The sequence below is a fragment of the Argiope bruennichi genome, chromosome 2 (assembly GCF_947563725.1).
Source record: "Argiope bruennichi chromosome 2, qqArgBrue1.1, whole genome shotgun sequence".
Lineage (NCBI taxonomy): Eukaryota > Metazoa > Arthropoda > Arachnida > Araneae > Araneidae > Argiope > Argiope bruennichi.
In genome coordinates, this window is record NC_079152.1 from 2537370 (window position 1) to 2560323 (window position 22954).

General features: G+C 33.6%; 1 protein-coding gene across 6 annotated transcripts in view; it reads left to right on the forward strand.

The window, feature by feature from the left end:
• Window positions 1-22954, forward strand: part of LOC129960609 (neural-cadherin-like) — a 726863-nt gene that overhangs the window by 122036 nt on the left and 581873 nt on the right. Inside the window, exon 1 of one of the 6 annotated variants that reach the window (XM_056074177.1) lies at window positions 9308-10007. The exons of the other annotated variants lie outside the window; for them this stretch is intronic. Coding sequence (XP_055930152.1) covers window positions 9674-10007 — 334 coding nt within the window. The 5' untranslated portion in view covers window positions 9308-9673. Of the gene's footprint in view, window positions 1-9307; window positions 10008-22954 lie in introns of those variants that run through there. 6 annotated transcript variants of the gene reach the window in all.

The following is a 22954-nucleotide window of genomic DNA, read 5'->3' on the forward strand; positions in this document are numbered from 1 at the left end:
TAATTTGTTCTAGTGATGTATGTACTAAATCATGCAGAATTCTATTTTGGGAATTTTTTTATTCTGTTTATAGGGTCCATAAGCACAGGGTTGTATTTGCTTAATAATCCAATTCAACTCAAAAAATTTCCCTCATTAGGCGTTCCTATTATTTTATGGTTTCCTCGAAGTGGAAGATTGTTACACACTAAAAATAGAATCACGTATACAATTCTTTGAATGAGGGATTTTAAGTCGTTCCGTTTCCTTATTTTTATTAACTTGATTTGTTTCATCAATAGTCGAGCACAAATTGAGTTGTTTCAGTCATTCTTTCCAAGCATTAAATGAATGAAGTGACAAATAGAACGGCCATGATCTTGGATTATAGTTGATAACTTTCTCTAGTTATTATAGACACCTATAAATCGTGTAGATTTTTCATTTCCTCTGAAAAATAATGAACAGCAAAACCTAAATACCGAGTCTTCCTTTTTTGAATGAATCCACCAGCTGCGAAGTCGCATTTCACCATTTGACACTTTTTTTAAAGTAACAAATAGTGGAAAATGATCTGCCTTCAGCTTTCCTCGCAAAAGCTCCTTTGTGAGTTTACAGGTCTGCTTTTAACACAAAACATTTTAAACTTAACAGTTATAATGGTTGGTCACAAACCTGAATCACTTATATGCACTCGATTACATTCGTTATTGTCATTTTCATCGTTATTTTCCGATTCAATTACATTTGTATAAACATGTGGTTCTTCAAATATTTTCACAGTTTCTACTCTTTCATTGCAAGAGTGTGTAGTTTGTGCTGAACTTTCTTCGCCAGTTGAAACTTGAATGGTAACTTCTGAAGTCGAAGCCATTTCATTGCCAAAATGACCTCGTAGACAAGAAAAAAAAATATACTTGTGACTTTCTGAAATTTAGCTTTTCTTCTTTTTTCTTTTCTGCTCATTTTCTTTTTTGAAACCAAGTCTTGACCAGAGGGATACTTCCTTAGCATGGACATGATTAGATCTAACACTATTGAACATTTTATAGTATGAATGATCAAAGTAATATACGCAATTGAACCTAATAGGTGAGGTAAATGACCGTACTTTATAATATGTTGCACACTTACACTTAACTGTATATTTCAAAAATCCTTGATTGTTCCACTTAAATTTCTTCTTCTCTTCTTTCCATCCCGGCCTTACAGTCCAGAACATTATTTTAGTTCTTGATTATGTTGGGGGTCCCTCAATCGCGGAGCCCCGTTGCATAGCATCCGCCGCACCCCCCAGTTGGCCGGCCCTGCGTCATTACAAAATTCAACAAACAATAAGATCCCATTCTATTTATAAAAATAAATTTTAAGTACTCTATTATTGACATTAATCCAAAATACATACGTAATTAGATGACCATTACCAGACTCTCCTTTAAATATAATTAGGACGGGGCTATTTAATTAGATAGGTGTGAATCAAATTGCTTTAGCGGTAAAAAAAATGAAGAATAAAAATTAGAAATCATAAAAAAATGAAAATGTTATAAAAATAATGACATAAAGGACAATAATTTTGGGGTTCAAACAAATGTTAAAACGAACCATGAAAGCATGAGATTCTGTAAGCATTTTCGTATCCCCCCCCAAAATGAAACTCCTGGGCATTCGTTAAAAGTATTTCACTGTGCTAATTTACTTTAAATGCATCCATCAGGCATTAAATGCAATCATTCAAGATTTTGATTTGATTTCCATATTTTTAATTAAAAATTTTTATTTTAAAATACGAAAGGTGTGCTTTCTTTCTTTTCTCTATTTTAATTATAGAAATGTGAATGAATCAGTGGAGGGAGTGTAATATAAAGTTCTAAGACAGAAATCTTGAAAATGTGACAAATATATATGGTACAAACAAATATGCATTTCTTTATTTTAACAATTCGTTAAAGTATCATGTTCAGTATTGTACCTTTTAAATTTATAACTGAAATAGAAAGTAGAAAACGGAAAACTTAATAAGAACAATTCAGCATCTGCTAGATCAGGACTTTCCAGACTCAATTCATTAACACTTTTATTTGAGCATATTTCTCGAACAATCTTTCACCGTAGCTTACGAGTCCCATTATTTTTTTACTTTCTCGTGGACCCCGGTGGCCTGGTGGAAAGGTCTTGGCTTCGAAACAGGTTCGAGACCCACTTCCGTCGAAAAATTGTCGTGTAAGCTGATCTGGTGCACGTTAAATCCGTCGAGGCCAAATGCTCTCCCACCGGTGTGTTGTGGAAGTTTGGAGAGGGGGTGCCAGCTCGAGTGGCGTCCTCGTCATCTGAAAGCTATTCAGAATTGCGAGGTCCGTTCCAAAATAGCTCTAGTGCTGCTTTCAAACGGGACGTTAATATTACTAAACTAATCTAATCTGTTGGTATGCATGCAAAAGTCGACTGGGAAAAACCTGTTCAAATAACGTATTCGCACGATAGATTAGATACTCGCCAAACATTCATACGTTGTAATTCCTTTTCGCCAGCGTTATGCAAGATGTTCGAAACTGTACCCAAGGACCATCATTTTATGCGATGGGGGGTGGGATCAAATTTTTTTGGGGTGAATATTCGGGAAAGCTTCGAGGAGAGCCCTCCTGTTTATTTCCATTTTAGTGTCTGTAAAGGCTTCAAGGAACTCCAGATTCGAAACCCGGTTTCATTCAATATTTGTCGTGTTTGTGGGCCTGCTCTACGTTAAAGTCGACGGTGAAAGCCAACTCTCCTCCTGCTGGTGTGGCGCAGAAGCTTGGAAAGGAACTGCCAGCTCAGGTACCATCCTCGTTATCTCAACAGAGCTTAAAATAGCAAAGTCTGTTCCAAAATAGCTCTCATGTTGCTTCGAAATGGGGCGTTAAACTGAAGTAGGCAACGTTCCGCGTTGTAACCTGCTCGATGTTGAGGCTCTGACATTTGCAGCGATGGCAGCATTATCTACTGGCTGTCAGGTGGTGTACAAATTCCTAATATGTTTTTGTTTTCAATGAGTAAGATTTAATTTTTCCAATTTTTACTCTTAATTTGTGAAAAAACGCTCTAATGCCCCCCCCCCTCTAAGGCGTCTCTTAAACTGCCGCCTAGAATGTCTATACCTCCTTGTCCCATCCCCCATCCACATTGTCAGACCTGTTCTTAATACAAAACCAAACACCTTTCTGCGACTTGTCCATAACATATCGGATATTTTTGTTTAATTGAAAAATAATCAAATCATTCTTTTTTTTTTTTTATCGTTACATGTTCATTTAAAAATATTTCTTAATTTTAGTGAGCAACATATCTCAAAGTATGTCCAACGTATCTCTTGAATTCGTAATTAGCGAAGCACAATTCTTTTGGAATATAGACATATACATGTTTTTTTGTTTTTTTCAAAACTCATGCGATCCTGAAAGATGTGGGTGGGGTCAACTTCGCAATATAAAGGCTACATGTGTCTTCCTCACTGCTTTCATGAAGACGATAGTGTATAAATCCCTCATCATCCTCGTACAAATCATTTTTATGGCGCTTTTAGACGGCAACTGTCGTTGTGCGAGGCAGGGAGAAGGTTATTCCTAGAAGGCACTTCCCTGTGACCCCCACAAAGCATTATAGGAGCTGTGACAGCCTCGTTTGTCACACACTTAACGCCAGCGAGCGCGATCTGTCTTCCTATAACATTTTACAACTGGCGACATTTGAACGTCTTGGGAAATGCGGGTTTTTCTGCGTCGCCCCCAAAGACTTTTGGGAGACAAATAGATGAATCGTGTCCTTAAAGAAGAGTTCCGTGAAAAATTTCAGGGCTTTTGATGTAGAAGAAAGGATTGGGGGAAAAAAAAAAAACATAGCTCTGAGAAAAAAAAATTTGCACATCTGATTTTTTTTTCTCTTTAAAAAAATACAGGGTGGTTATAAAATAAATTTCCCTGTTAGGAGACTTCTACATCTAAAACGAATGAACGAAATGAAACCACATTTCATATACAGACTGTGGAAGGCATGGGAAGATGAATTCCACAGAAAAAAAAATTAGTACTAAAAAGTTGCCGATAGGAAAATTTGACGCTATTGTCACTTAAGAATGAAGAAAATTGCATAATCGAGATGGATTATGTAAAATTCCTTGTGCGTGCGTGAGAGCAGCACCCAGAATTCCTTGTAAAAAAGGGAAGAGCAAACGACTTGTTAGCAGATCGTTCTTGACTATTGAAGCGTTCTTAATATGAGCCCTACCTTGCCTCAGCGTGCTTTACAGATAAAACTGTTCTACACTGGACAGCCGTCGCTGCTCTTAAGCAAACCTGCATGTCTTATGTACAGAACATAAGACGAGCTTTTATGAACTTTCGAAACCGACAGTTGACACGCAGCAGTGGAGAACGTCATACACTGTACGCAATATGTTGTACACAGGGAAGGTTAGCCTATTGAAAATGTTGCGCGGTGTCCATGGAGTCCTAATGTGGATGCATAAAAGATTATTTTCAGTGAGTTTCAAGAATTAATTTATAACTACTCCTACCGCGCCAGTATTTCCCCTATCGACTACTTTTGGCACCAAGTTTAGTTTTTTGTGCGGAATACTTTTTTCCCATGCCTTCCACAGTCTGTATATGAAATGTGGTTTCATTTCGTTCATTCGTTATAGCTGCAGATGCCGTCAAACGGGGAAAGTTATTTTATGGTCACCCTGTATCCAAGTACAGGAAATCGGGCGACCTTAAAGGATCAGGACCCAACTGGAAGCGATTTCGTTCAGTAGTAGTTGAGTTTCTTTTCATTCTCACAACTTTTAAGATTTTTAGGTTTGAAAATTAAGATAAAAGAAGGAGGGGGGAGGGGAGGGAATAGCGAGAGTGTTTTTTCGTCGACAGACGGAATTTTGCAAGTTTTAAGCTTCATAATACGTTGGAAAAAATAGTACAGCGCATCCTTTTTGAACATGTTCTTTTCGTCCCAATAAAACAAGCCTAGTAATAATAATCTTGCATCATTATTGATAATTTGAGTGACTGCTTTACCAAATTTCACTCATTTTGCATGGCGCATTTATGATTTATAATGTTCCTATACAGTCCAATAGCCACACCGATACATTCAATCTTTAGATTGGTTTGATATTCAAATTTAATACTGAATTACAATTTTTGATGGTGAAATGTTATATTCAATTTACGCTTAAAATTAAATATTAGGCTATCTCTGCGATTTTTGAATATCGTGTTGTCGTGTATATTGGTGGGAAGTTAATTTTTCGTTGGTAGAATTTTTGCCAAATTTGATTGAAATTTACAATTTTAATGTTGTGACAATATGAACCAAACTTCATATTTTATTACTCAAGCGTATGGTATTTGCAAACAGATTGACTTAATTCAAACAATTTTTTTTTTCTCCGTTTAGATGTGTAAAACATATAAACGGCAAAAAGTGGATGTGGAAACTAATTCTTAGTTTTTAACGATTGTCAAATGTTGTACATTTCCTGTATTAGGAATATATATATATATATATATAAAATAGCTGTCTTAAATTCTTAAACTTAATTTTACAATCGAGAATAATGGCAACCAGAGCTGGTGTCAAGTCTGATATACTCTAGATATGCCACTTTAGTGAGAGGATGGAGAGTAGGTAAGATTGTGGCGTTGGTCTCAGTTGGGAATAATTTGTCCAAATGATTGAAGATTGATTCTGTTGTAGGTGAAGTTTAGTTTGGATTAGTTATATTAATGTCCCGTTTTAAAGCAACATGGGGACTATCTTGGGACGGACTTCGTCACTTTGAACCGCGGTGAGATGACGAGGACAATAGCTGAGCTGGCAGTCTCTCTTCAAACTTCCATCCCACACCAGCGGAATGAACTATTGTTTAGCGCCGGTAGGACTCCTGTTTCTGGCGGTTTATTGCGGTTTTCGGATGATCATGAATTGTGATTTGTAATAATGAATTCAAATAAAATAAAAAAATCCTAAAATAAATAAATAAAATTTGCTGGAACCAACATGGTGTCGCTGGAGAGTATAGCGTTAAGTATATATTTACGTGAATAGAAAGCTGCAGGCGCACTTGGTGTCGAACGCGCTTTAAGTGATGTGCGAGAAATTGGGTCATCGCTGTGTGTTCAATGGCAAATGAGAAGAAGTCAAACGCATTTATTGAACGTGCCATGTTTCCTATTTATGAAGATGTACTATTCTATTTGATTACTTATTTACTTCATGGTTAGACAACATTCCGTAGACTTGATGACATTGCACTAACTCAGTATTTTAGAATTTAATTATCAATTGACTAATTTAATTAATTTTTACTTGTGGACTAACTGTGCTATTTTTTAAAAAAGATTTACGATTTAAATTGAATTAACTATTTAATTTATAAGACTATTGACAGTCATTTGGAAAATTTCACTATGATTGCCATTGTGCATGCCTTTGTTCTTAGGAATGACTTGATATTTACTACTAACTTGCTATTTTTCGTAAAATTCTAGGATGTTTAACAAGTACGGTTTGTTGTAGTTTAAGAGAATTTTTTTTTGTTTTTCTTTATTTGTTTTGTTTAAAACAAATTATTAGTCATCGGCTATTATAATTTTACTTGAACCAGTGGTCTTTTTATTGTTCTGAAAACAACTAAATTTTAGGTTAGAAACTGTTCATTGAGAATTTGGGGTTTCTACAAAATACTTAAACAATTTTTTTTTCTCTTTTAAAGCTGTTTTAAGCATCAGCAAATTTAGTCAAATTGAAATAACAGAATATTTCATTTCAATCACTTTCAAGATAGCTAATTTTTGATAGATAATAAATGAAGGCAAAAAATCAAATTAAATTAAACTCAATAATAATCCTAGACTCTCTACTCCTCCCCATCCGAAGGCACTCGGAAAAATTTGAATGACAGGGCCACCGCGACAACAACACTGGCGGAAACTGTGGTTGAGTCCTAAGAGCCATCACCGGTCACGGCACAACCCTTCCCTAAGGAAGTACGTTCCGCCATCGATGGGAGGTAGCCAATCCCCAAATTTTCATATGCCCACAAAGGGGACGAGAACCAACCACCATGCCGAAAGCTTCTCATCCTCAATAACAAGGGCCCTCCAGTGAGACAAATGTAATAATAAAAGAAAAAGAAAGGATTTTTTTTAATACCATCGAATATATTTTAATACTACTTACTTATATGATTAGACATTTAAAAAAATGCAATGATCCATATCTTTTGCAAACGATATTTAATTTGGAAATGATATTTTCTTTTAATTTTTATTTGTTCGAGTTCATTGCACAGGCAACTCAAATGAAAGCAGGCGAGAGTGAGTTACCCTGAAAACACCAAATGAAAAAGAAATAACTGCTAAATTCCCACCCGCCAAATAAATAAATAATCTTTTTTGAAAGGATTCGAGTCTGATAATCCAGTTCTGTGCATCAGTGTCAAGTGGATTACAACGAACTGAGGGTCACAACCACATGTTCGTTTGTTCACCGAAAAAAATGACTGATGCTGGCCCACCGCACAGTGTGGGTTTCTTTCTCATTCGAGAGAACTAGCAGTATCCAATTGCACCTGCGAACGCGTAACTGCACCATCCCCCTTCGAGGAGCAAGGCCGCGAAAGTGACAGTCACTCATTCATTAGGCGCGTCTTCATTCAGTCGCTTGTTCTTGGAGGATCGGAGTGTGACGTCCGTGTTTTGGTGCTGATCGTTCACCCTCGAGCGATGGAGATTTTGTTTCGGAGTTTACTTTGTTGAAGTTTGTTCGGTTTCCCGGAGAAAGTTTTCCCAAAAATTTTTGATTCCGGATTATTTCTTCTCATCGAGTCGCTTTGTCCCTGTAAAATAACTACAACTGAAAAATGGTGCTGATGCTTGTTTACTTCTACAGTTATTCGTCGGAAACTGTGCTGTCAAAAAAATCATCGGACATTTCCTCTCAAAAATTATTCAAAGCGATATCTACATCTGAATATTGTCGAATTTAGACTCTCAGACTATCAGAAAAGTTGTTTAGGACTTTTTTTATGTTGTATGTATTCATTTTTATGTACTTCCCAAAATTTATTTTTTATATAATTATATTCTTCGAAACATTATTATAAAAAGCAGTTGAAGTGGATGAACCAGCTGAGTCAAGTAGCTGAAAATTTACCAAAGTTTGATCTGTTATTTTCAAGCACTGTATAGCTGATTACTGTTAATATCCACTTGCTTTGCGCATATAATTTTTTCTTTATGCTGAAAGGATTTTGAGGCAAATGATTAGCTTTAATCCATCTTTGCCTTTAATTAGTTTCTGTTCAAATGCAAATTAATATGGAATATCATTATGTTTGCTTGCGGTATAGTTTTAGATTGTAAATTTTATTGATAAAATTACCAACAATCTAACTAAACTCTCGCTCTTCAAATATCTCACTGCAATGTTTTCTGTTCCTGTGGTGAAATTCTAATTAATTGCGGAATAAGAATGACTGTAGAAATTCCATATTTGGAATATATCTGGTGATTACATTGGAATTCCTCTTGTTTCAGCTTCGGAATTCTACACAAACAAAGAGATCCTTTAAAAATATCCGTGCTTTGGCTGAATTATATCTGATGAACCAGAGCAGCCTTTCCCCCTCTTTCTTTTTCGATCTGAATCGAACAAAGTTTTGTGATGCTGGGATTTGAATAATGCATCGTTTCTTTCGGGATGAACAGACCGAGTGAGAAATTCGGAAAGAAAGCCTGATCCGCTTTGCATTTTACAGATTCGATGTTCCGCGAAAATCTTTCGCTTCTTTTGTTTGGCGCAATGTTTTCAAGAACTTTTTGCTTTATAGATCCAATGCCTGACTCTTTAATCTTCCAGTCTTTCGACGAAACGTTAGAATAAAAAAAGAAGTCTTTAGACTATCAGCTTGTGGAATTAATCAATATTCAGGTCAAAGTACTGGATTAAATACTAAATGTTCTTTTCTAGTTTTTTGCTTGAAAGATTTTTCTAGTTTTCTAGTTTTTTGCTAGATACCATTTAGTTTTTGATTGAAGATTTTGTCAAATGTTTTTCATAAAATTCAATGTAAATGACGAGTTGTAACAGCTTTCTTTGTTGAAAGATCATTGCTGTTTTCAATTTCGAACATCCATTTATAATCCAAACTTTTTTTATATACAAGAATTATATAAAAATATTTAATTACAGCTCCATTAAGTATTCTCTCTCTGATTTCGGGGAGCTTTATTATTGATAAAGATTACCATCAGTTATACTTTAACCCATGTTCATTTGCTTCATATCCGAAAGAAGAATAGGAAACATTAACAGTTTACGTTTCATTAACAAATATAAAAAAGATAAGCTCTTTCTATCCGATTTGATAATCTACTTATATCTGAAGAAAGCGTTCGAATTTTGTTCACGAATGAGGAATAGAAACTCGGAAGTATTTTGTTCTTTAATATTCATCTCATTCAGAATTTTATGAAGAGGTTTTATAAATGTGTGCAATAAGTGTGTCATTTGAAAAGAAATTGGTGCACACGACAAAAAAAGAAGAAGAAAAAACTGTTTTTTCATACTGGTCGGTGCACACAGTTATATTATAATTGCAGTTTCTACAGATTGGTGCACTCGAATAAAGCACAGTGAGGAACGCTGTTTTTATATGTTGATGCACACAAGGAAAAGTCTGGTACCGATCATTGCATTTCTGGGAGAAAATTCTGCACCTTTATTCTGCCGTTTTATTGTGAGGGAAAAAACTGTCATCAATTCTTTCAATATGGCGAAAACACTCTTCAGCATCCTCGCGATGCTCTGTTTCCTGGGGTGGGCGGAATCCGCCCAGGAGCCCTTTTTGTGTCCTGAATCTGATTGTGAAACGGAAGAGTGCAGGCACATGGAGAGGTCCGGTCTCTGCGACGAAGTAGCGAAAGGGGCGTTGGAATTGACCGTGCAAAACTGTGGCTGCTGCTTCCTGTGCTCGGACAGAAGAATCGGTGAGTGATCTTTGCCTCAAATATTTCTCAGTTGCCAATCAAATGAACTAAGTGTTTCTTCTGTCGACGTCCTCTTGTTAATCAGAAACGTATTAGGTAAGCGAGACGAACTCATTAAATCTCCAAATATTTTTACAGTAAATGTTCAACATGATTTTCATATGATTTTTTAAAAAAAAATATTATTTATTGACGAACTGATGACTAAAATTTATCTAACAAAAGAAATTTTTAGATATTTTCTTTATTCATTTGCTCAGTTGGAGTATTATTGATATTATATAATGGAAGAGTTTATTATATTTTCATAATTTTCTCAATATTTAATTTTTTTTCTCCCCATCTTAAATGCACATCCTATTCTTAGCTATAAGCCTCAAAATTCCCTCCTATATTGCTAAAAGCTTATATTCGTAGAATTTAGCATAAATGCATCATTTACAAAATTATTATCCTCATTCAAAAAACTACTTTTAATGTTTTGGAAAATTTTTAGAAAAAATTGAGTTAATTTTATTTTGAAATGGCCGAGCTAAAGGCACAAAATATTGTGTAGAACTAAAATATTTATTTGAAAAGTTTTTAGAATATATTTTAATGCGCATGAAGGAATTTAAAATTTTATAATATTTTAATGCATTTCCTTTATTTATTACTGAAATGTCGCTCATTACTGATGAGTTTTGTAGAGAAACAATTTTCACCATAACAGTGATTTAAAAACATTTCATGAAAATTTCTTAACATTTACTTTTAAGTTATAAAACTGTTTTAAGCGTGGTTTGTACTTTAATGTAATGGACAGTAACCACGCGTAAAGGCTGATTTTTAAATTCTAAATGAAGACTAGATAATATAAAGATTACATTGTAGTAATTTCTCAATTTCCTATTTCCAGGAATGAACTATTTAATAGACAGCGTAGACAACGTATCATAGGAGAATTTTAGATATTTTTAGGGTAACCTTATTTTGTGCTTTCAGTTGATTACCCATTGCTAGACAATCGCTCTTTGGGAGTATAAAATCAAGTACAGATCTAATTTTAAATATTTACATTTTATTGCTACAAATTTATGAAAATGGAGAACGAAATGGCTGTAAAAATTTCTTTCCCTTGTATCTCTTGGCAACGGAAATCTACTTTCACCTTGCGACTTATGGATAGGAGGTTTGATTCTTCTCTAATTTTGTGATTAGTAATCACACTTCTATTAAATTCAAATCAAATTTCCTTGCTGTTTTATTTCAAGACGAAGTTAATACATTGTTACATTAATTAACTGCTTACCATTTGCAGGTTCTATTGACAATTCTGTTCATAGAAGCTATGATGTGTAAGATTTACTCTTTATTTTTTGGGAAAGGTCCTACTGGCTGTTAAAACAAACTATTAGCTGCGCACTATATTATTTGTTTGCATTCTAAATCGGAATGTTTAAAAAAATATCGAGTGCATACACATTCTAATTTTAATGCATTTGCATTTCTGTAATGAATCTTTATTTATAATTTAATGAATGCTTTTTCTAATATATAAATCTTGCAAAATTTAAAGTTTTTTGTACCATACATTTGTAAAACTTGAATTCCTTCCCGTTCTATTTCTGCCTCCTCTTCCTCCTTTACTTTCTGACCTTTACTTCACTATCCGAATTTTCACATATTCGATTTCAATAACTGACGTTCTTCGATACGTCTGAATATAATCGCTGTCGCTGTTAAAATTCTTTTCAGACAGCGAGAGAGGAAGACAGAAAAAAGAAATAAATCGTCTCTCCTTTACTGTTGCGAAGACAAAGAAAACAACCTCCAATCCGTAATTGCTCATTGGGCGCGAAAGGAAACGGTTAAAGGGAACTTTTATTTCTGCTACATTTTTTTTTTCAAGTTTCATTTAGGTCAGAATGAATCTAAACTGTTTTTTTTTATTTTAATTTATTCCATCGTGTCGTACTTTTCAGAATTTTGATATAGGTTCTTTTTCAATTTTTATTTTGCAGACTGTATATTGTGTATATTGTGGAGATTTTGGATTTCATTCTCTCTTTTTTTCTACACTTTAAGGAAAGGAAAGAGCGCAAAAAAAGAAAAAAAAATTTTAAAAAATGGAAACTCCAGTTGTTATTGAATATCGAAAGAATATCTTCCTAGTAATATATTTATCGAGTTGCATCTGTGACGCACCAAACCACTTTCTCCAATCTCACTCATGCGTCCTAAATCTCTGTATTCTTTTAAAAAGTCTCCATATGAAGTTAAGTACTTGGGATCTCTTATTCGCCTATTCCACAATGAATTCAACCTACGCAATCGCAATCTCTCACGTTCATTTTCTCATAATGTTCCTAATTTGTCACATTTCTCTCTAGACCTCAGAATTTCAACTCATTGAAGTCGCTTTCCTTAACTAAATCACATAAGCATTTGGAGTCGATGCTATATTTCGACGCTACTACTAGTGGCAAATTCGAAAACAGCATTGTGCAGAATTAAATTAGAATACTGTTCCAAAAACTCGTAAAATATCTCCACGCCCAACGAAATAGCCATTTCACCTGGCGCATTAAATGCATTTCTGTTAATTGAATCTTTTTTGAACTTCAAAGATGGACCCCTCCTAGATCCTCTATTTTGATCCCTTCTAGATTGTGTAAAATCAAGTTATTTTTTCTATCACTAAAAATGTGAATTCCCTTTCAAAACTTTTCCCGTTGTCTGTAGCTCAACAAAAAAGTAGGGGGCTGTAGCTTTTTAAAGAGCTCATTGTGAAACTCAACAAAGACATGCTAATTAAATTATTAAATAATTAAAATATTGTAACATTGGATCGCACCCTCGCTCAGTAGGAGGTAAATGTGAACAACAGTAAATCAGAGAATTCCGTCCCCTGCTTAGTAGATGTGCATCTATCTCCGGGTCCAGCTTGCACGAGAACTGAGTCTGAACGGAGGGGTTTTCCTCTTTCGCCATCCCAGGAGGGACTGGCGCTGCAAGTGCGCTTGAACACCCGTTATTTGCTATACACGTTTTTACACTTCATCTAATGGGCGTCGACGAATCGTTTAATCAAGAAATTGCTGTTTCTTACCGTATACATTACAGCTGAACTCAGCTATGCAAGTAGGATAGGCAGTTGAAGCATAAATTACGAGTTTTAACAAACTCTACTCGTTCAGTCACTGATTTATTTTTATTAGCTTGCCGCTTGTAAAAAGGGTGCTCTTTATTAAACACTTATAAGGATTACAATTAGGAACACTTTTGACGCGTTTTCTTATAGCTATTGAGAGTGTTCGCATGATAATTGCTTTCGATTAACAGCTCGGCACATGACGTAAAGTGTAAGGCGCATTATTTCGCTAGCTCAAGAAGCGCGTATCCCCCCCCCCTCGCCTTGTTGAATACTTACATGTGCCGTTATCTATTTATGTAGTGTTTAAAATATTTTATCTGAAGCAATTAATTGTTCTAAAATTTCGAAATCAGCAACCGTTCTTAGTATAAATTAGTGCTCAAAATTTTTAGTTTCTCGAGAAACGAATTGTACACGCGATTCGTGGATGTGCTGCGGTGTGCTTTCGAACTAAGTTGAGCAGTCGGCTCAAATTCTCTTATCACTACTGATTTTACTATTTCATAGCTATTAAAATATTCATCTTTAATGCATATTCATTGATGTTAGATGACTTTCCAATTAATAAATTTCGAAGGATATCCGTCTTCAACTTTTCGAGTGTACTTTTTCTTTAAGAATGATCTTTTCAGGGTTGAAAAAGAGAGTCACCGTACTTCCGGTTTTCTAGGAATATTAATGTCACAGTTCTTATACTTTTTTTCATCTAAGAATCTAAGGTAGAAACCTGACTACGGGTTTCGGTTTCAGCGGAACTTTTGTTTTTATTTGAATTTGATTGAGATTTTGTTTTTTCTAACTCAAGTTTTAATCGTTCTATTTTAATATCTTATATCTCAACTATTCTATTACTTACTTCTTTGCGAGACTTTTTTTTCATTAAACGATTTAAAGATTTTAATAAAATATTCAGTGACACTCACCTTGGCTTGTGGTGGTACATCAACACAAAATTCCTCAGCCTAAGGTTTTCTTTGAGGCAGTTTTTGAACATTTCCTTCACTATAACGCATAAACTACACAACAACGAAAGACAAACTACCCACAATTGTAATCATAATCCTATAAAATGCTTTAATGGTTGGTAATTTCTCCCTCTGCGGACGGACACATGATGCTGATAGCTCAGCTGAAAAACTACATGTTTTCTTTTAATATTTTGATTTTCACTATTCATAGACGTACGAGCTCCCTCACAAAATGCTACTTAGCACTTGAGAACTCACTGCACAGAGTAAATATCTATTCGAATTGGTGATTGAATTGTGAATGATGAGAATTCACCATAGTTCTAATTCGTAAAATTGTGATCGTTAATGTTTATCGAATTTTTTTTTTTTTTTGTAATTGAGAAATTGTTTTTAATTTAATTTACAGAAAATTTATGTCCATAAATATTTATTTTTGAATCTATACAGGTTTAAAATTGGATTTTGAAAAAATTTATTTTAATAAATGCGGTATTAATAAAATTGATAATTTAATAGGTTGCTATTATAAAATTCAATTGTTCAGTGGTCATATTTTCTTTCTATGTTCACTATGTGGCGCATTAAAATACATTTATATATATAAAGTTAATAGTTGTGAGTACATATTGTTTAGTTTAAAGATCAATGTAATTTTTTCCTCACTTTCCTACTTTTTAATATTTAGTTTATTTAATTTTGTGGTATTCAATTTTCTTATATTTCACTCTGCGTTTGATATTGGAAGTAGAATTTGTTTTTGTGTTTCGTATTGGTTTTCTCTCTCGCTGATAGATTATTTGTTTCAGCAGTTTTGCAGATTCCGCTCAACCCCTTCTCAGAATTGATTAAAGAAATGTTTAAAAATTCAATTAGAATAATTATTAAAAAAGTGTTTTAAGACATTAAAAAATTTATTTTTGTTAAAATGTATATTATTAACTTGTTAGTACAGGGATTAACTGTTTTATTACGGCCTATTTATATATAGTCCCCCCTACTATAATATTATTATAAATACTATTAAAAAGAATTTTGCGTTAATTTTTATTCTCTTCCGGCCAGTTTCCAGACTATCCCCACCACCCGATTCCACAGATACAGTCGCTCCAAGCCAAACCTAGAAAGATACTAATACAATCAGAATTTTTTAACCAAAATTGATAAGAAGCAAATGAATTTTCAATAGCATATTTATTTCAATTATAAAATCAAATAACAAAAATTATAAATGAATTCATTTTAACGAGAAATTATATCAAAATACAAAACAAAACAAAAAGTAATGTACAGCTCAAACTCGGACAGATAATAATATTTTGAAAACTAATTAATATTTCCAATGAATTAATATTTTGTATGTAAACCCTTGTTTTTTATAACGATTTTAAGACATTTAGGATAGATTGCATTCATTTTTCACAAAAGTTGGGTTTAATATTTCCCTATTCCTGCAACAATACTCTTTTCAATTTACTGGAAACGGCGTGTTCTCCGACTTTTTTCTTAAAGTATCCCCATGACTTTTCGATGGGATTTATCTTGGAACTTTGGGATGGAGTGTCCATGAGATGAGGGCAATTATTTAAGAGCCAGGAACGCGCCCAATAAGCTTCATGTTTCGGATCATATCCTAATAAAATTGCCAGTCTTTGCCAAGGGCAAGTTTCTGCACACATTACGGCAATTTTTTTCTTTAAAATGTCGAGGTAAAGACTTTGATCCATTCTTATATTAATAAAATGCAGGATTCATGGGCCAGTAGTTGAAAACGAGTCCCCAGACTATAACTAATCAGCCGCCATTTTTCAAAGTTGTTTCCAGATTTTTTGTGCGCAATTCCTTGTTCGATTTTCTACAGATATAAGGCTTGTCATCGGATTCAAAAATGTCGAAATTGCTCTCAGTTGTGAATAACAACATTTTTCCAATAAGAAAAGTCCATTTTTTTTTCGTTCATTGCGTATTTGTCCCTGTTTCGAGAATTTAAATCTTAGATCTGATTTCGCTTATTTATGAAAGGCTTTTGTCTGGTTTTTCTTCCATTGAGATCTGCCTTACGGAACACATTTCTTATTATTGATAGGCTGACTTTTTTTTCTAATTCCTTTCCAACAATAATAACTAACTTTGGTGCATTAAGGAATGTATTGGCTTTCATTTTTCTTATCAAATATTGCAGATCTGCTTCAGTGAAAGTCTTATTTTGGGCTTTCTCAGGCTTATTTTCCACATAATTATTGGTTTTGAAGCGTTTTATGTTGTCACGAACCCTTGAATGGCTTTTTTCGAGAAGCTCTGATATTTTTGATACAGACATTCCATCTTCAGCATGCTTAATAACCAGTTTTCTTAATTCAATGCTTGTGTGGCTCCTTTGCCTTAATTAAATTAATGTTTATTTTCACAATAAATGAAAATAACACAATTGGGAAGTCTCCTTGAACAATTAGAATGTTAACCATAAAATTGTCAGTAATTTTCACCAGAGTTGCAATTATTACGCACTGAATTGTGAGATGTCCTAGTTTGCTTACGGGTTCTTTTTCACAAATTTTACTTTTATGTCTAAATTATTAATTATAATTTATGAATTGGCGCTAATTTTTAGCTGTACAATAAATTCACTGTTAAAAAAATCTTTTAACGTTTTCCTAATTCATTTTAATTAAAATATTTTAACAGTACAAGTTTTTCCCCTATGATGTCCGAGTTTGGCTTGTAGCAACTCTATTTGGTGTTATATAGCAATTACAAAAACGCGTTTCTCAGACTCTGGGAGCAACGGCGACCTGTGGGCAAGGATGATATAGTCGTCGGGTGCCAATCGCAGGGACGTTATGGAGGGAAAACTTTGGTGCTTTGTGTAACAATTTTTTTTTTTTTCCATTTCTTCTGGGAGCATAGAAAAAACGTTATTGCCATATAATTCCATATCACTTCATCAATATTTGGAGGTGTAATTTTTCAATGATTTTGGCATTTAATACGTGAGATAGTAATGATGATAGTACTCATGAAAAGAAGAACATCCCAGATCTGATAATTCGATTAAGACCACAGCAACCGCCGAGTCCAAGGCCAGCTGCACTTCTAATCTTCTTATTGTTTATTTCCCCCCTTTGAGTCATCGTCAACATGTGCCTGTCTCTGAAAGAGAGTGCATTGTTCGGGAAAGGCGGGAAAGCGGCAGGAAGCAGCGCGCTGGAAAATGAGTGCGTCAATAACGAACGCATCGTCTCGCCCTGCTGCTTGCTCTCTCCTAATTACTTCTTCTGTCATTTGAAACACAAACATTTTTTCTCATCGTTTTGGATTGCTGATGCGCTTTGCTATGTTTGGAATGAAATTATTTAAATATTCTATTTCAATGGAATATTAACTATTTGATTATTTATCCCGAAATATTAATGGAACGGTAATCTTTTAGAGTCAACCATTTATTGCAGAATGCGTTTGTCATATTTAATTAAAAAGCATGTCCCAAAATGAACGCAAGATTTGAATTTGTCACCATTCGTGCTGTAAAGTGTTTGCAACCCTATTAAGAAACCATTTGACAGCTGATAGTTTAGGGTTAATAAAAATGGAGCTTTACACGATCGAACAACGTGTTTTCATTGCTGAACAGTATTTCAAAAATACTGAAAGTATGGCGACCACATTTCAAAAATTTGAGAATTGGCCTCTTAAATCGTGAGATTTATCACCATTGGATTTCTTTTTATGGTATTATTTGAAATGAAAGGTCTATACCAACAAGCATGCGTGCATTGAGTGAGGAAATGCAACGCTACATCAACGAAATTCAGCCTCATTTATGCAAAATGGTTATGGAAAATTTCGGCAAAAGCGCCAGAAAAGCCATGGTGGCCATTTGCCCTATGCGTTATTCCATACATAACCCTATCCTGTGTACTTTACGATTGTATAATAATATAACAATTTAAGAAAAAAAACTGTGTTTCTTAATTCAAATCTTGCTCTAACAAGTTGTTTTATCGTGCAATTCTCTATTTTTACAGACATTAAACTATCAGCTGTCAAATGGTTTTATAATAGGGTTGCTAACACTTTACTGCACGAATGATGGCAAACTGGAATCTTGCGTTCATTTTGACTGGTTTTGGTAGCTAGCTTGTTCGCCAACATTGTTGAATTTTTAAATTATTTGTGTGGAATTGTTATGATTTCATAGCAATTATCTGGCAACGATTAAGCCTATTTTAGCACTTGTTAAATTTTTAGTTTGGTGCCTATATCTTTTACATCTTATTTCTTCTGATGCATTGAAATGCCAGCCCTCTGTAGAGCATTTCTGTAACATTTGGAGTCTCCGTTAATTAGCAAAAGATTGAATTAAGTGCAGTAATGAAAACATTCTCTGGAACAGCCTAAAAAATTGGTGTAGCGATTTGTCTGCATTTCGTTGTTTCCATTCAGAAATAAGTAATAAGTACGGCTTCAACGTCATGTATGTCAGCATTTTAGATATAAAGGTAGTTGATGTGATTTTTTCAATTAATTAATTATTCAATTTTAAATTGCAAACTATTTAAAATTGAAATTCTACGGTATGTAGACGTGCACATAAATAAAATCATTTTTAAAAAATTATGTATAACATTTTTTAATGAGAAATAATTTTATATAAAATATCTCAATTCTTCTTTACGATGGTTTTGTATTTTTAATTAAAACGAGATTATCAACTACGTGAAACAAAATTTTGATCTCGCACGCTAATAGATTGCTTCAAACTATTTTTAAAAATGGCCGAAAACTATTTTTTTCTTTATTTATCAATTATTCATAGAAAGCTATAAAAATGAATTAAATACTGATATTAACCATTTAGAACCAAATAAATAAATACGTATATTAATATATATTATATTTATAATATGTATATTTATAAAGATTTAAAATTATTACTCCATTTATAATTTATGTGCAAAATTTTAAAAAAAAATCCATTGCACAATTTGGATTTCTGAAGCTACAAATTCTGTTTGAATTTCTATTTTATTATTTAGACATTTTTTGTTTACTGTGACGGGAACTCCATTTTTCCCCCATAAGCACGTTTTTAGGTTTTAAGCAGATAAGCGGATACCGTAACAGAAGAATAAATTATTTTTGACATAATTTTTGTCATAGATTTCGTGTGAAATGATTAAAGAGACAGATTTCTGAGAGCGCATTAAAAGTTTGCATTCATTAATTATTTTATACTCTTTATATTAAAGAGGAGGAAGTTCTTTGACTTCAAGTAAGGCAATCAAAGATTTAAAATTAAATATTTGATTGAAAAGACCTCTAATCAGAAACATCGCAACGTAATAAGGTTTTAGGCTTGATTGCTTCAACCTTTGCATTCTGTGCCTAGCGGTTTTCTTATAGCGCAGTCTATACACATAAAATGTTAACACACGTGGTACAGAAATCGAACTCATTACTTGTTGCCAAATGGCAACAATCAATTGTAAACTAACAATCATACAAATTTCTGACTACTTCATCGGACGTTTCTACAGCTACAATGAATTGAGCGCTTCGCTTATCTAATTAGCGAAGCTGCAAAATATGGCTAGAAAAGTTCTAGAGAGAGTTCGCCGTGTCTCCAAAAGTCTATTCAGTCAGAAGGAACCACATAAAAGAAATCAAGAAATAGACATCTACTTCTTGATTTCTGTAGAGAGTTTTTAGTGCGCAAAAAGAGACTTTGCCATCGTCAGATGAGTAACCGCTATGACTTACCAATGTAATTTGCTGTTCACATCTTCCAAAACAGTTATTTTAGAAAAATGATCTTCGTCTTACCTTAAAACTGAAAATATTACTTTATTAATGATATCAATTCCATCTTCGTACACTTCTCCCCTTTAGTAATGATTTTTTAATTGTTATTCAATTTTTTATTCAGTTTAAAAAATGTCTTTAAATGTTAAGCTAGAGTTCAAACCCGTCCTCGATACTTTCATTCGTGCACTTTTAAAGACATAAAAGGATTTTCGCTTCCTTTTCATTTTTTGATATATCCCCCCTCCCCTTTTTTTTCCAGTGACCTGATTTAATGGAATTCATGTTTTTCATTCGCAACACATAGTAAAATAAAATAAAAAATGTTTTTCTTTTTTTTATTTCATATTTATTATTTAACTGTGTAAAAAAATCATTAATATTGGTGACCGATCTGGTCGCTGAAGGGGCGAATTTACAAAACAAGATCTAAAGCATTGCTGCGTTGATGCGATAAAATATGTTAAAGCATTAATTAATAATAAACTGATGAAACTTTAGTTTTGCTCAGCCATACCTAGAGCTATTCAAATATTTTCATTGATTATTCTTACTCTTGTTATGAACGAATATATAAAGGAAATACATTGTTACAAAATTGTGTATGAAACTCATTTTGAAAACATGTTTAAATTTAAAAGAGAAAAATTCCATGAAGAAAGCATATATTAATAAAAAGTAATACATTTTTTTAAAGTAATATCAACTTTTTAAAGCATCTTATCGATCATTTGAAATAAATTTTTCTATCCCGTGACACAATTCATGAATGATGCGCCTGTAGAAATGAAAAGAGACAGAAAGATAGAATCACATTTTGTAACTGAGAGAAAAAAAAAAAATGACTCAATTGAAGAATCTATGCTTCAAGCATGCGTCGTGAATCTCCCGTCATTGTTTAATTGAACTGAAAATAATTTATTGCGTCCAATTAAAGTCGATAAAGAAAGTTTTAGATCTCCGGTCATTTGAAATGCAGCGAATCACTTTACCCTTCTAACGCGGTCGTTTTAATCTTAATGCAATCGATTGTAATGCTGTAGGCGCATACTTCATGTGCAATGATTTGTTTTTCAATTTCTTTTCGTTTGTGCTCTTTTACTGATGCTTACGTTGAATTCCCGTGCAAGAAATTTCTCAGCAGCTGTCTGAAGCTTCGGGTGCTGTAAGTCGAGGTGTTACTAAAAAGAAGCAATTACCGGATTCGTCGAGATGGGCTGCAAAATGCTGTTTTTGCTCGTGTCTTAATAATAAGAAATAATGGCGTCTCCGGAATGCAAAAGGGAATTACGTTTGAACGGAGACATAAAGAACATACATTTTTCATCCCATCTGTCCTCTCATTTCATAAAGGCCAAATAAATAAATAATAAAAAGGGCAAAGGTCATAACGGTCAAGGTTTCGAAAGGCGGAAGGCAACTAATGTGAGCTTTCAAGGGAGGTGTCGCATCCTTAAACTTTAACTGGGGACGTTGCGGTTTACGAGACCGCATTTTCTTTACACCCAAATTAAATTTTCTAATGAAAGTATAAGTGTGAAAATCAGCCAATATATTCTGAAGATATTTTTCTCGATATATAAATATGTTTTAGAAATTTTTCAAAATGTATTATCATTGGAAAAAAATAACTGCGTTTAAACATATATTTTCTTCTCAAATTTCATGTTACAATAACTAATATTCTTCTTCAAAAAAATTGCTTTTTACTTTTTAACATAAATTTATTTTTTAGTATACAAAGGTATATAGAAAAAAAATATAATAGAAAATTCAACAATTATATGAAAAATAAAAAATTAACAATGGGTACAATTGAACCTATTTTTTTATCGACATCATTTCTACGTAGAAACTTGTGAACGTTCGTGGCATGATATTCGCTGACGTTTTAAACATATTGGTTAAATACGAGTATAAAAATCGGCCTGTAAATTCTACAGATATTTCTCTTAGTATATTAATATATTTTATAAATTTTTCAAAACACATTATCGCTAAAAAAATGAATTATATTTGAACATACATATCAAAATCATTCGAATTCTAACCTTCAACGAAAAATTCTTCCGTACTATGAGCTTCATCACTTTCTGCTTCATTTAAAAATCTTTGGAAATCTGCTTCATAACCGGGATCTGTAGACTGGATAATATTTCGGGAACCAAGATTTAGAGCCGTCTGCTAAGCCTTGTATAATACTAGAACACTGAAGGGCGGTGTAGTCTCACAGACGCTGGGCAAAGAAATAGCTAAAATATTTTTAAAAGCGTACGCTGAAACCGGTTAAAAAAGTGCAAGTGGAATGAACTTTACGAAACAAGAAGCTACAATACCAATCCATTCGATCGAGCTAAATATAGAATAAGGGTGACCGAAAGTCCAACTTAAGCGGTCTGAGATACCATACCCCCCCCCCCCCCCCAGTTAAGGGTTAATCAAAAAACAGTCCAAGTCAAGGGTAGGAAATCACTTTTCAGTCAGTCTGTTTAGCATTTGCAGCTTTCAAGAAATTTCCTTCTGAAAAATTGCTCGTTATGTTGAACCGATTATTCGTCTGATTTGAATTATCACTCTATCTTCAACCAGAGGGGCACAAGGGGAAATAAAAATTTCAAACCCCTTTGAATGTGGATAGCTTTTCTACGATCTCGGCCGCGATTATTCTCTTTCCAACAACACTGGTTCAAATCAATGAAAACTGTTCCGTTTGAAAAGGTTTTGGGTTCTAAAGGCCACGATTGGAAAAACGAATTAAAATTTTACAGAAATGATGTCATGAAAACCATTTTATTATGCAGCCTTCTCATAAGGAATCTTCTGAAATGTATCGTGTATAAACATTCAAATATTTAATTACATTATAAATTAAACTGACAAATTCACGTATGTTTGATAATCAATAAGGTTATAAATATGCGTGAGTTTGGGAATGAACAAGAGGCTACATTTGCAACCTCAGATCCTTTTTATAATCTTATTAAAATCAAATGAACTTGTTACTGCAATTTTTATTCTTCGAAGGAATTTTATATTTATCT